General features: G+C 39.6%; 1 protein-coding gene across 2 annotated transcripts in view; it reads right to left on the reverse strand.

Annotated features, from left to right (window-relative positions):
- fibcd1b (fibrinogen C domain containing 1b) overlaps positions 1-14,175 on the reverse strand; it is a 124,946-nt gene that overhangs the window by 29,164 nt on the left and 81,607 nt on the right. For both annotated transcript variants that reach the window (XM_080874887.1, XM_080874886.1), the window contains one exon: positions 9,876-9,972. In XM_080874887.1, coding sequence (XP_080731013.1) covers positions 9,876-9,972 — 97 coding nt within the window. The remainder of the gene's footprint in view (positions 1-9,875; positions 9,973-14,175) is intronic.

The raw sequence follows: 14,175 nt of genomic DNA on the forward strand, positions 1-14,175 counted from the left end.
ACAAGGCACTCTTCGAATAAAGGACGACTTCCAGGCAGAGCAGTCGAGATGCATGGGTCTTATTAAATTCTACGCTCGCGCTGCTGGGGACCATCGCAAAAATGATGTGACATTCTCTGGGCGTGCTTAGGAAATAAAGGCTCATAGAATACTTGGAATAAACAAATTTAGTGGTGCTTAAAGATAATAATAAAAATCTCAGCTGAGGCTACAAAGTGCAATCCTCGAATTTCTGAAAACATTTCTTTTCAGACATCTTTTTAAAAGTGCAAATAGCATTGATTTGTATCTTAATATTATTATAATTCATTCTTTTTTATTAAATTGTTGACATTTTGCCTCATTTCCTCCTAGATTTTCATAAATTTGCTGCAAATGAAACCCCCCTATATTTTGCCTTTAGTCTTCAAAGTCTTCTGATCTCGTACGTGAAAGAATGGGTCATTGTAAAGCGCTCACTGAATTTTAGCGTGGACGATAGTTCATTAAATTTCCTCCCTACATAACAATAAAACTACAATCGACTCCAAGTAGTGTGTTTAGGAACCCCAGTGCTGCATCACATCACTGCTGTACATCACTTTTCTTTCTACATCTGCTCTGACATTAACATCAGCACAAAAACTGTGCTGGGAGCTTCATGGCATGGCTTTATAAGGCCGACCAGCTCCTGTAGGTGTATTGTGTAGGAGGTTCAGTACTTTGGTCCGTATTGTGTATAATAGTTGCACAGTCAGACCCCTACATTCTATTTCAACATGAGTAACCATTTTAATCCCTAAGCCAAAATTTATGTGAAATAATATCACACAGTAATAATTCCTGCTCTAAATTCTAGCTTTGCAGACTCTGATTTGCATCTCTTGTTATAAGATATGACATAAATTGTCAGAGAAACAAGGACACGATCCATAACATTACCATCCACTTTTAGTTCGAACACCCTGAGGCTGAAGCTGTTTTTTTCTTTTTTTATAAAGAAGGAATTTAATAAAGCTTATTTTCAGCTCACAGCTTCTACAGCTGGCTTATTAAACAGCTGAGTAACTGCATTAACATTTTTGTCTTGGATTAACCCTCTGATGCATGAATTATGAAAGCCTTGGTCAAGATTTTTTTCTTAAGTGCTTTTATTCTTCTCAGGACATGAAAAAAAAATGTTTAACTCTTTTTTTTTCAAAAATATGTTTTTTTATAAAGTTATAAACTTGTCCACTCCAGTGGACTACATGCGCCTGAGCACTTAGCATGAAATACTGTGAATTTACTGTAAAAATTAATTACCTTGTGTTCTATTGTAAATATACAAACACTTGTTTGCTTGTATCCTTTGAAAAACATCTCAGCAATTTTTTTGGAACTTTCAACTCATAAGGCCCCAATGTTTAGACGTAAATAACAAAACCAATCAACAGTCCTAGCTATGAATCCTACACCTGAATATGGCAAACTATCTCCAACAAGAGAAACATTTTTGAGTCTACACAGTTCTATAACGATGCAGGACAGTATTACCAAGCCCTTAGTAGCATGCTGGAAGAAAACACAAACTGACATCTTAGTCTCTGCATCTCCAAACAGTTCTATGTTCATCACACCTAGGCTGTGCGAAAGTTTGCAACGCATCCAGGGCACAATGGCACACAGCATTGCATGCAGATGTATTTGGTCTTCCGTGTGCACACAACATCATGGCACCTGTTTGCATTTTTCACCTCGGTCAGTTGGGGCCAGTGATATCCTGTGGCAAACCTGACCTCACAGGCTACTTTGGTGACTGCTCTCCACTTCACGGGTTGTGGGGTCCCACTGGGTCTTCCTCTTTTGCATTGCTGGAGGGAGAATCTCTTCTCTTGTTACTGACAGTTCTTTCCCATACAAGTTGGTGTTGTATGTTATATTATCAATTAGATCTGCTGGAAACAGATGTCTGAAGAAATCTATGGGATCCTTCCCCTCCACATTCAATTTCCACTCTCCTAGAAAAGGAGGCAAGTCTCCAACCAAGTCATTGTCTTGGACTTTCCAAATATTTTTGCGGGCTTGAGTATGGTCAGGTGCCATGTACCCATCTCCCACAGCTCCCTGATCATACTGACCTTCCTCTTCATCCTGCCCCTCATCGTTCTCACTTTCTGCATCCTGACTGTCTGTGTCTTCATCATCCGTAGTTCCTATGTCTCTGTTCTGCTCTGGCAGCCACTCTCATCATCACTGGACTTATCACTGAACTCCTCATCACTGCACTCATCAATGAAATCATCATCACTGGAGCTGGATGGAATTTCCTGGACTATTCTGTACGCTGCCTTATTCTTTGCTGCATTTGAAGTCTACAAAATATGATAAAATAATTATTATAGTAACTCAAACTACAGCTGATCTGCACAGAAATATATATTTTAAATGAGTAGCTTATAAATGTAACAATTATATGCTTAATTATAACCAAAACAGTCCCAAAAAACAGTGAGACAATTTATGACTTATGTTAAAAAAATATAGTGGGTAATGCATGATGTCCACTACAGTGGACACATGGTTAATTGTAGTTTTCTACATATTAGACATAACAATTTCTTATTCCAAACAGATAATATCCTTCCCTAGATGTTACTGCATATCATCATATTTTTTTTACCTGTTGGGCTCTTTTAGCATAGAAGGATTGACAGGATATGCCAGCAGTGGTCGGCAGGGGTGACAGTTTGTCTGCCATCTTTGATTCAGAGGAAATTTACTTGCAGTTGCACTAACTGAACACTGAATTGACCTCAATGGAGCATGGCAGCAGAGAGCACTCTAGAGGCTAATATGCAGTTCCACCATAGAAACCAATGCATTAAAGAGATATGTACGTTTTAGTAGCTGTCCACTCCAGTGACCACTATGCATCAGAGGGTTAAAACAATCTATAAGGGCTAAATGTGCTCCCTGCAGGATGGGGCAGACAGATTTTCGCCAGAAAGCGGGTATTGTGACAGCGGTGACAGCGATCAGCATCTCCGCAGGAAAAAAAAGGAAGGAGCAGCACGGTGCATCTGTGTGGGTGGGCTGCAATGCTTGGAAATCCAATGGGACAAGGCCAATGTAGGAGTGTGGAAACAGTCCCCTCTAGAACAGCTTGGTCTAAACCGAGAAATTTTCATGGCAGCCACAGTGTGAAGTATGAAGGCTGTGGTGAAAACTGAGTCTCAGATAAGACCAGTGTGCCCACAGTTGTAGTCACTGAAAAGAGCAGTGAGGAGAACACACATCCCTGGAGAATGCCAGAACTGGATGCAAGTTTCCCTACTTTCTCTTCACTCCATCCTGTTTTTTTTTGGGGGGGGGGGGGGGGGGGGGTTATGGAAGTTTGTGATCCAAAGGTTGAAGTGGAACATTGTGTGCAAGCTGCGGGAGTGAATTTTAAGCAGTGGGAGTGCCAGGACAAGAACTGGGACTGATGCATAAAAATTATGAACAGTGCTCTAAGCATTGCCTAAGTAGTCAACTTTTTTTAAAACCTAGAAGATAAGTGAACCCGGCACAGGGCTTGTGATGTGCTTTACACCGACTTGTACTACAGATGTGAGGCAGGACCCTGTGATGCAGGATTACATGTGTGTGGCAGGCCCATAGAACAATTTGGAGAAAGAATTTGAGTATTTGATTATTTTTGCTGCAGAGCTGTGACTGGAGCTAGTTGGTCACCACAAGGACACGTGAAGTAAAATTAGCTGGAGCTGTAAGTTGTGCAGTTGAATGGCTTGGTGCCAGGAAGAGGTACGAGCTTTGATTTTTTAGTTAATCAGCGGTGCATCTTTTGCATGCTCACTAAGCTTCATCAGACCCATTTCCCCACTGTATTTACTGTAGGCTTTGCAGACTTTATCTTTTGCCTGTGAGCCGAAAGAAGATGAGTGATGAGAGGGTCTAAAAGCTGCTGAAGAACAGGGCAGTATACATCCTTTAATACTCCGTGACAGTAGGTTGCCCAGTGGGATTCTTCATATACTGTGTGGATTTCTGCAGTTCTTTGCTGAAATTTGCTCTGTTAAAATCCCCTGAAATAATGAGAAGAGAGTTTTGGTTTCTTCTTCATACTGGCTATCTGGGCAGCCACACACTGCAGTGCAGCACTCACATCAGCTTGTGGCAGGATGTAAATACTCGCCAAAATAACAGGGAAAAACTCCTGCGGTGGATAAAATGGCTTAACGTTAATGGAAAGAGCTTAACAGTGAGGGCAACAGATTTGATTTTACATTGTTATATCAATAAAACTGACTTTTTCTCATATAAAAGCTGATTCTATCTTCTCTTAATACACACTCCTTGAAGTATAAAGCCAAGGCAAGCAGGTATCATACAGGTCCAAGTCTCAAACAGAGGACTGCATCTCCTGATGTATTTCTGCCCCTCAGAAATGTTGAAAATCACAGAGCAGTACAAGTTTCTGCATCATACAGTTTGTGATTTTATAATTGCCAGTTTCTTTACATGACAAAGCAGCTGGATTCTCAGAGCTGTATTCACGAGGAAAGCCACAGTTGGGTTGGACCAATCAGCATCTTCTTAAATCTGATAAAAGGCAGATTGTTTATCTAATCAACTGTTAAAGGTAAATTGACTTTTATATATATTCTTTTTCTTTTAATCCTATTAGTAAATGAGGGGAAATTTGGGATTGCCTATGAAGACTTAAGCATGAAAACTGGAGGAGCTGGTATCAAACCACTAACCATCCAAAGTTACATTTTCTGAAATAAGAATGAAAAATAAATAAATAAAATCCTGCTAGTGTCAGTTGTATGCAATCTAACATGCTAAAAAGTAATCTAATGAAATCCTAACTGTGGTTTTATTTTTGTTTTCTCTTTGTCACGCTGTGCCTTGTGGTACATTGACGTGGTTGGTTTTTTATCAGCTTGCGGTAGACAGTGATACTGTAAATGGACTTTTGGCCAAATGGCCCGCTGTGTGCCTGCTCTTATTCAAGCAGCTCTGCACAACTTTTCAGATGGTTCTGTGTACCAGCTGCCACATCAGATTAGTGTCTTCTTAGAGATGCCTCTTGCTTTACAGATTATTCTTGCAGGGACATTTAAATGTGCACTGATTAGTGAAATATAAGCTGCAAAGGGGTTGCAGTATAAAAGGAATGAACATCTATTTTAAATTGGGGTGCACCGATTTTATATTTGAATTGGCTAATGGACTGATCATGAACTCTAAACGCTGTGGTATAGGATATTGGTGAAAATGAGCTTTCCACTTAACTCAGTTTTATAGTATGTTGTTTTCTATACTGCATTTAGCACATTTATATTCTTGGATATATTTATTTGCCATATTTTTATTTGCCAAGTCAGGAAATAAATATCCAAGTTAAGCCTGCTGAATTACATGGATTACAGCTTATTATTACAGCTTACTGGTATCAGATCAACACTGATATCAGATCATTATCCATTATCTGCAGATACCTTGAGCTGATACATTAAGCCAGCACTGAATGGTATCGGGATTGTTATTGTATTAGGAACAGTACATCTCTGAAGAAGCTTCTCGGATGAGAGGTGAAATGCCTTCAAGCAAGTTAAAGAAGTCCAGACGCTTTTCTTTGCAAGCTCCTTTGACTACGATGACCTGGATGACTGAGAACCTTCACAGACATACATCTCTGATTGTAAATTAATAAATGGATAACTGGAATTCAGTCCAGCAGTTGCATGAAAAGAAATGAAAAGCTGTTGTTTTTACAGGCAGTTACCAAAAACTAGAATTCCATTTTGTCATTGATTAAGCAGTTTAAGCTCCACTGGATAATGAAATGAGTACTGCTCAAGAATGTTGTGTTTCTGTTTTCTTTAATAGAGATGAGGAAACCAAAACAAATTCATGCTCATTTCAACAATAAAATATGCAGATGCATGTATATGTAAGAGAACACTTGGAAAGTTGTTAATGCTTTCATTTACGTACTTTAAATCATTCACTTGGAGTGTTTAGATTGTATGTAATGTAATTCTGAGCAAGCTTATTCTGGGATTTATTCCAATTAGACCTTCACATCCTTAACAATGTGAGCAAAAGTGTCTTCCTGAGCTACTACTACACAGCTTTTAAGTTATATAATATTTTCTTTGTTCAAAAGAAAAAGTAAAACATTAAAATTATTCTAGGTGTACTTTAAGGAAGTGGAGGCAGGAGAGAAGACATGACTGTGACAACAGATCGTTTGTCTATACTTTTAATGCTGGGTTTGACACTGCAGACCAAGTTCTGTTATTGTAATAGGCCATCTGGAAAACTAGGTTGGTTCCTTTGGGACCACGTTAAACTGTTTCAGGACCTATATTACAGGTAGACAAGCCTACATCAGCATCGGCGACCAGGTGTCTAATAGATTTGATTGTGACAATGGAATTGCTTGACCCAGTTTTATGCTCTTTATACTTACTCCTCCGGGAGTTTATTCAGCAATATGTTGGTTTTATCTTTATACACACAACATGTGGGAAGCATTTTTCTGTCAGGCATAAATTTTATTAGTTATCTTTTACTTTGACATTAACTGTACCTTTATAACTACAGATGTTTGACGTCAGTGTAAAGAAGGTTTAAAGAATACAACAGAATCAAGAGACAAATGCTAATGTAACATAAATAATATAATATAAAACTCGACAGTCATTATGAAACTCAGTTAGCAGATTGTTTCAAATCACCAGTGTGAATGACAGTTTGTCATAAATAGAAAAAGAGCTAATCCCAAGTGGAAAAGGCTGTTGCACTCTTTCTTTGGATTGACACAAATTAAAATGTTAGACTAATTGACACATATGCTGGTGCACAGATGATAATATACAGTGTATGTCTATCTAGGTGACCATAGTACTGGGTTGAAGGACCTTTTGCATTCAGAACTACTTCATGGCACAGACTCACCTTCAACAAGGTGCTGCTGGAAACCTTCCTTAGAGATTTTGGTCCTACGGAAACGACAGCATCACACAGTTGCTGCACATTCATGTATGAATCTCCCATTCCGGCACATCCCAAAGGTGCTCTATGTCTGCACTTGTCAGCCAAAGTACTCAGGTTGGCTACGGTGCTTAAAAATGCTCAGCTGGCACTAAGAGGCCCATTGCGTGCCAAGAAAAAAATCCCCCAGACCACCAGCCTCAACTGCTGACACAAGGCGGGATGGATGTTTTTACACCAAAGTGTGACCCTAGCATCCGAATGTCGCAGCAGAAAGCGAGGTCAATTCAATCTTCTATTTCTTTTCCATTGTTTTTTGCAGTGTTGATTCATATTTTCTGTTCTTAGCTGACAGGAGCGGCAGTCGGTGTGGTCTTCTGCTGCTGTTGTTCATCGGCTCCAAGGTTTCAACCTGTTCTGAATACTTTGTTGTGACGAGTGGTTATTTTTAGTCACTGTTGCCTTCCTTTCAGACTAAAGCAGCCTGGCCATTCTCTTCAGACCTCTGGCATCAACAAGCCATTTTTACTCAGAGAGCTGCCGCTCACTGGATATTTTCTATTTTTCGGACCATTCTCTGTAAACCCCAGAGACGGTCCTGTGGGAAAATCCCTGGAAATCAGCAGCTACTGAAATAATAAGGCTGAGATTTCAGGTGTATCTTATTAAGTGGCCGGTGAATATTTATATTTATATCAATTTATCCAAAATTTTTCCAAAATGTATCACTATTATCATACTATCAGTAGTTCAGTAAATACAATGAAACTCATGCTAATGAGAAATGTACAAAACCTCCGAGGTGGTGGGTGGTAGCTGTGAGCAGTGCTGGTTTCGGAGGAAGGAGTTGCAATGATTTTTTTTAGGCTCCAGGCGAGCATGAATCCATTTTTCATTTTTGCCATCGATGATCGGGGGGGGGGGGGGGGGGGGGGGGGTGACTAGAAAACAGCCCAGCCTGAATGACCAAGGCTGTGCTGAAAGGTTCAAAGTAATTTGTAGCCTCATTCAAATTCAGTCTGCTAAAACCTGAGCTTTCCATATTCCCACTATACTTCCACTGTGTGCCATCTCACCAGATCCCTACCCACGTTTATTTTTTTATTTTTTTATGGGCTGCGCTTTGTAATGGCCTCAGGTCAGCAAAGAGACCTAGATCTCCATTAATTCACATAAATTCTGCAAAAGCTGTGAACCACACACAAGCATTCCTATGTCCAGCAAGGACATAGCGTGGAGGTGGTGAAGTGCCTAAAACCACGTACGCCCATATCATGTTGTTGGTCTGCAGTGCTGCCTATTTACACACTATGAGTTATTAATTCTTATTGACACTCATCATGTATCATAATCGATAGAAGTCTACGCTTTCCTTATGAGTTTATGGTTTCAGTTGCTAATTTAAAGATGAATTTGATACTAAATGGTGTTCATTTTGTAAATTACGCTTCTATTTAGAGCACAAATGGGCAGAAACTCTGGGTACCCTCTGGGCCTTGTGATTCACGAGCCACATTTGCGGCTCAAAGGGAAAAAAATCATTTACAGTACGTTACAATTAATCTACAGTACATAGCGTGCCTAAAAAGCTGAGCTGCCCACAGATGCTTATGTTGTGTTACTCTTTCGTGCATATGTGTGTGCGTTTGAGTGAAGAGAGCTCTAATCTAGAGAGCCGATGGCAGAATATCTCAGCTGTGGTAAGCACGTCCATGACCTTGACTGTGAATGTGTGCTTTTACACAAATAGATTTCTTCGAGCGCCACTTACTCTGCCAGTCTGAACTTGAGCAAACTGTTGTGAGGTGGTTACCCGCACTTACTACGATGATAGCTCATTAACACCTGGCTGCTCAACCTTTCTAAAATGAGCTGCCCTTTTTTTTTTTCAGAATTAGTGATGCACTCAGAAAATATACGAAGCAGGTCACTGTTCTCCATGGATGACATATTGTTTTTTTTAATAAAAACACAGATTTATAGGAAAAAGACTTTATAGGTTTCACAATGACTTTGGCTGATGTTAAGAGCTGACGCCATGTAGCAATTACTGATATCCTATAAAGACGCTGACTATGACTGCGAAAAAAGTGATTAGATGTCGCCACAGAATTTAATTCTACAGCCGGAAATGTTTCTAATTTAGTCAGCTATCACGAATTTGCCCTCATCCTTGTGAGAAACTTGCTTTTAGACCATGATGTGCATGGATCCTCCTTCGCAACTCCCCCTCCCCACAAAGAAATATTTTGGTACATTTAATGAGAAGTGGTGTGAAGGCAAAGAATTTGGCTTCGGAAAAGTCGATAATTTCACAGTCGAATGAATTCTTTTGTTGGCATTCTTTCGCCTGTCAAGTTTTAAGGGGAGGCATAGACTAATATGCCTGGCTGCCAGTGAGAAATATAAGGATTTGGAAAAGGCGCTGGTTGAAAAAATACTTGTTTTAAGCAGACGGTGACCACTGAAAAAGCTGCAAAAATAATTACACTGTTGTGTGTTTTGGCATATGAAAAACCAAAAATATTGTTATTGCATTGCAGGTCTTTTGGCCTGTGTTGTTCTGAGTGGCTATCACAATAAAACATCCTTGTAGTTCTTTCTCTCTGTTACCGCAGCATTTTTCATTGTCAGTAATACAGCTATTGCTGCTCTGTTGATGCTATGAAGGGTCAAACTCATCTCTATCTGTCGGCCTCTTCTTGGGTGTCTCTTTCATCTTGCTCCATCACCTGACATGACTAAGTGTTTTTCTCTCTTTTACTTTTTTGTCAACTCACAAGATGACCAACATTTATATACTGTGTGAAATCTCCTTCCCCCGAGCTTGGCTCACCATCCTCGGCAGTCTTGCGCATGAGTCATACATTGCGGAACACACACACGCACACACCTGAGCCACTTACCCAGCCAGTGTTCTCCGGTGATCTTGCCAAATCCCTCACGATAAGATTCCCATCCTCTGAAGAAGTTGACTGAGCCGTCCTCCCTGCGCTGAATCACCTACACAGTCAAGACAGCAAGACAAGAGTTCAGGGGTCAGATGAGATTCATCACACGCGGTGTGCTTCATCATCCATTGTGATGACTCATTCTGAGCCCCTCTGTTGGTCGCTGAGCTCATCCAGAACTAAACTAAATGAACTCATAAATGCTTGCTCTTTCACAAATGAATAATGCAAACACTCTTCCCACTAAAAAGGCAATTTGTCGGAAGATAATAAAAGGAATCCATTAAATCTTGACTGACTTTGAATCAAATTGCAGGGGAATCTGCATATGTAATTGAAAAGAAAAAAAAATCCCAGAAAAGAGATGATATTCATAAAATGATAATTCTAAATACACACAGAAAGATGAAATTGCTTTTCACCATGTATCATAAAAGTCTCTAAAAACAGTGGTGCACAGTGAAATTATATGATGAGCTTTTTATAGCATCCCTTCCAGTATGAGAAACAAGGAAAACCTTAGCAGATACTTAGCGATTTAGCTTAGCCATATGCATGTGTGAGGGTGCAGCATCTGTAGCGCCAAATGAAACACTCTATCTATTACAAGTGCTGACATCCCAAGCATCAGGCCCAAGATGAAAGGAAATTGGAAATGTGCTTCAGAAGAGAAATGCATGCAGATGGAAAACGGTCTAGGACCTACTGTTGGAGACCATGTAAATGGCAAAATGACAAAAGAAATTCCCTGAGACAGTATATATTCAGCATGACTAATTCCCAAGCATACCACAAGGTACCAGATGGCACCAACAGCCATGTTTGCTTTTAACATCCGCACAGACAAAGAAACCCTGCTGAGCGACGGTTACGTCCTAATCATCTTCATCCTGATAATTGTCTACAAAATTGTCTTAATCTTCATTACTGAATCATCATCATCACTTATCACTGCAGGAATTTTTCTCCCCATTCTAGATCGATATGTTCTCTAATACTGGTAGCTGCCCCAGTTCATCTGAAGTCAGTAATGGAAATGTGGGTTTTTATTTATTTATTGCTATAACTTACATAAAGCTGTAAACAAAAATCTTTAAAAATGTCTGTCAGTTAATCGCTTATTATTATTATTATTATTTGTTTTTAACAAGACTAGATCATTTCCTAATACTATGTGACACTAAAGTGTTTGAGACATTGTACTGAAGCAGGATAAAACAGGAGCTCTAACACTATAGCTCAGAAATATCAAACACATGGTCCACCAAAGACTCTAATCTGTCCCACTGGATGACTTTGGAAAATGCATTTACATACGTTTTACAGCTTTACCTACTCATAAAGACCTTCCTTACAGCCATTCAAAACATTTTATGATTTTTTCTATGGGCTTACAGTAAAAAAAGAAAAAAACATTCTGTCAATCATTAAATAAAATCAACAATTATTACAGGACAGTGAGTGATTTAATGTTGAGCTAACAGAACTTTTACAGAGTCACTGCTTACGACTTAAGCCAAGAATATACATATTTCACAATAAAACAGCATCGTTTTTCTTTTCATGGGATTCATTTAAAGTAGAAAAATAAAGACTCATGCAACATAGCCACTGTTTATCCTCTTTTCAGTAGAAACTAAACAGCTGTTTTTTTCTTTTGCCTCTAAACATGCATTATAAACAGTGTAGCTCATTGTTTTGCAAGGACTGCATAGATCTGAAACTACCATTTACTCAAAGTGAAACAAAGGGATTTGTATCAGCACTTCCATAAGACTGTCTTTCCTCTGGTTGTGGCACATTAGACCATCGAGCAAGTGTCTCAGCTGCCAGTAATGATGGCAGTGATTGCACTTCTTAATTTCCACAAGATGACATGAAGAAATGTTGCTGCTTATAATAACTCTGAATCTACTAATTAAGATAAGATAAGATAGAACTTTATTAATCCCTCGGGTGGGTTCCTCTGGGAAATTCGACTTCCAAAAAGCACAGCAACGACCGAAGTTACAGTTACAGTTAATTAGTATGAAAGCAGTGTGACTGACTGCCACTAGTAGGAGTGATGTGTTCTTTATTTATTTATTCATTTATTTAGTGCAGCCAGCCTTTTATTTGTCTTAGATGTCATAGACAGCAAAAAACATTTAATTTACGGCTTTGAGGTTGTTCCAAGAGTTCTTTCCAAAGAGCCCGTCCAGCCCTCTGTTTTTGCTTGGGTTGTGACGGCAGCATTTAGCCTTTGGGAGAAGCCAAAGCCAGCTGGTCAAAGGTCATCTGAACTCCTGCCTTCAGCATTCTGACACATGCACCATTGGTAATCCTCAATGTGCAGAGTGCAGCAGATCTTGGCGATGTCCCGAATCCCGGCCATCATCACTGACTGTTCCCACAATGGCAGTGATTTTTGCAGGTGGATGATAGCAATGCGAGATCTCTTGGTCCTGCTCATGAGAAACCTTCTCGGAATTAACTTTTTGAAGTGGCCGTTCAACGGGTGAGCCAGGAACTTGCACAACTTGACCAAGATTCTCAGATAAGTATCTTAACTCTCTTTACTGTGCACTGTACAGTCTCTGTTGTGCCTAAACACGACTCCTATCTTAAATTACATCACAAATTATTTTAAATTTTTAAATCATATCCCACAGATATTGCATCTTTGTATGGTGATGCTCTCCCTGACCTTTACTGTAGCCACCATTAGCTCTTCCTCAGCATTTAGTTTCTCTCGGCCTTCATTCAGCCACTTTTGTTACTTGACCTTATGTTTAACCTTATGTTCCTTTTCTGCTAAATATTAAAAATCTGTCATCCACCATATTTGACAGAGAAGGTGAGATTTCTTACTAGAATGTAGGCATGGAATTTCTGACAAATATGTTTTTTTGGTGTTTGATGTGATTGAAGAACACATGTTTCTTAACCAAGGAAAGAATTCTGCGATCATCCATTTTATCTGTCTTCTTGCCATCTTTTAGACATCATGGTGTTAATGCACTGGGTAGTTCACTCCTTTGAGTTTAGCCAGTGGTTGCTTGTGGTTTGAACAAAAAGGCATGGAGTTCAGATAAAAGTCATTCACCAACTTGTGGTCTTTAACCCTCTACAGCGAAACCTGTGTCGGGTGTCAGATGGTTGTTTTGCAATATGTTATCAACTTCTTTAACTCCTGAACCACTTGCTCAATTGAAAGAGTTCCAACAGTTCCTCAAAGCAGTGACTCTGTGCTTTTCAGTGGTAATAGGGTGATTACGGGAAACCCAGGAACAGTGTCACAGCAGCACCGCAAAGACGGAGGTTGGTTGCGAGACAGTAGTGTGAGTGTTTGTGATGGAGCTCTACAGAACACAGACATTTTATGAGACATTTGTCTTCTTTTCACCATGTTTCTGTGGTGCCGTGTCTGGGATAACCGCAATGACGCTAATATCACTGAAAAAGAGTTAATGCTTTCAAGAGCCGTTAACATTTTTCGACTGTGCTAGTGGATCAAGAGTTACAGTAGTTTGACCCAAACCTTGACCAGAAACCTTTTAATAGCTGAATACAAGAGTGAGAGTGTTCACAAACACAACACATACCAGCCACTATGAAAAGCAGCAGTACTCTATCTACCTCAGGTCAAGTCTTGGGGTAGTAAAGCCTAGTAAAAAAGTACATTCCTATAAATAGTTCAACAACATATATGCTTTAATCAGTTATATTTATCAGAAACATCTTAACCTAACCTCCCCTAGCCTTGCACATTGGTTTATGCCAGATGCTTCAACTGTCACAGTCTGGCTGGGGCAGACTGTATGTGTTGCAGAAGAGGACTCAAACGCAGACCAAAACGTGACGTGGATTAACAAAACAAGCCGTTTATTGAGGCTAGAAACAAGGGTACCAAACAATAGGGCATAGGTGAACACGAAACACTAACCTAAACTGGGTGAACTAAAACTAAACATGAAAAAACCTTAAGCATAGTGAACTGCCAGAGATACCTGGAGATGAGACATGGATGAGCAGACGACCTGACAAATGACATGCAAAAACAGAGGACTTAAATACACACATGAGGTGATCAGGGGAAGTGGAGACACATGAGGAAACAGCTGACTAACATGAACCTAATGACAGGAGCAGTGAAGCTAAATACAAAGAACCAAGAACACATGACTCCTTCCAAAATAAAACAGGAAACATAATGAAACGCAGACATGACAACCAGAACTTGACAACGTAAGACACAGACATGAAACACATGAAG

Source organism: Rhamphochromis sp. 'chilingali' (genome assembly GCF_963969265.1).
Source record: "Rhamphochromis sp. 'chilingali' genome assembly, chromosome: 2".
Lineage (NCBI taxonomy): Eukaryota > Metazoa > Chordata > Actinopteri > Cichliformes > Cichlidae > Rhamphochromis > Rhamphochromis sp. 'chilingali'.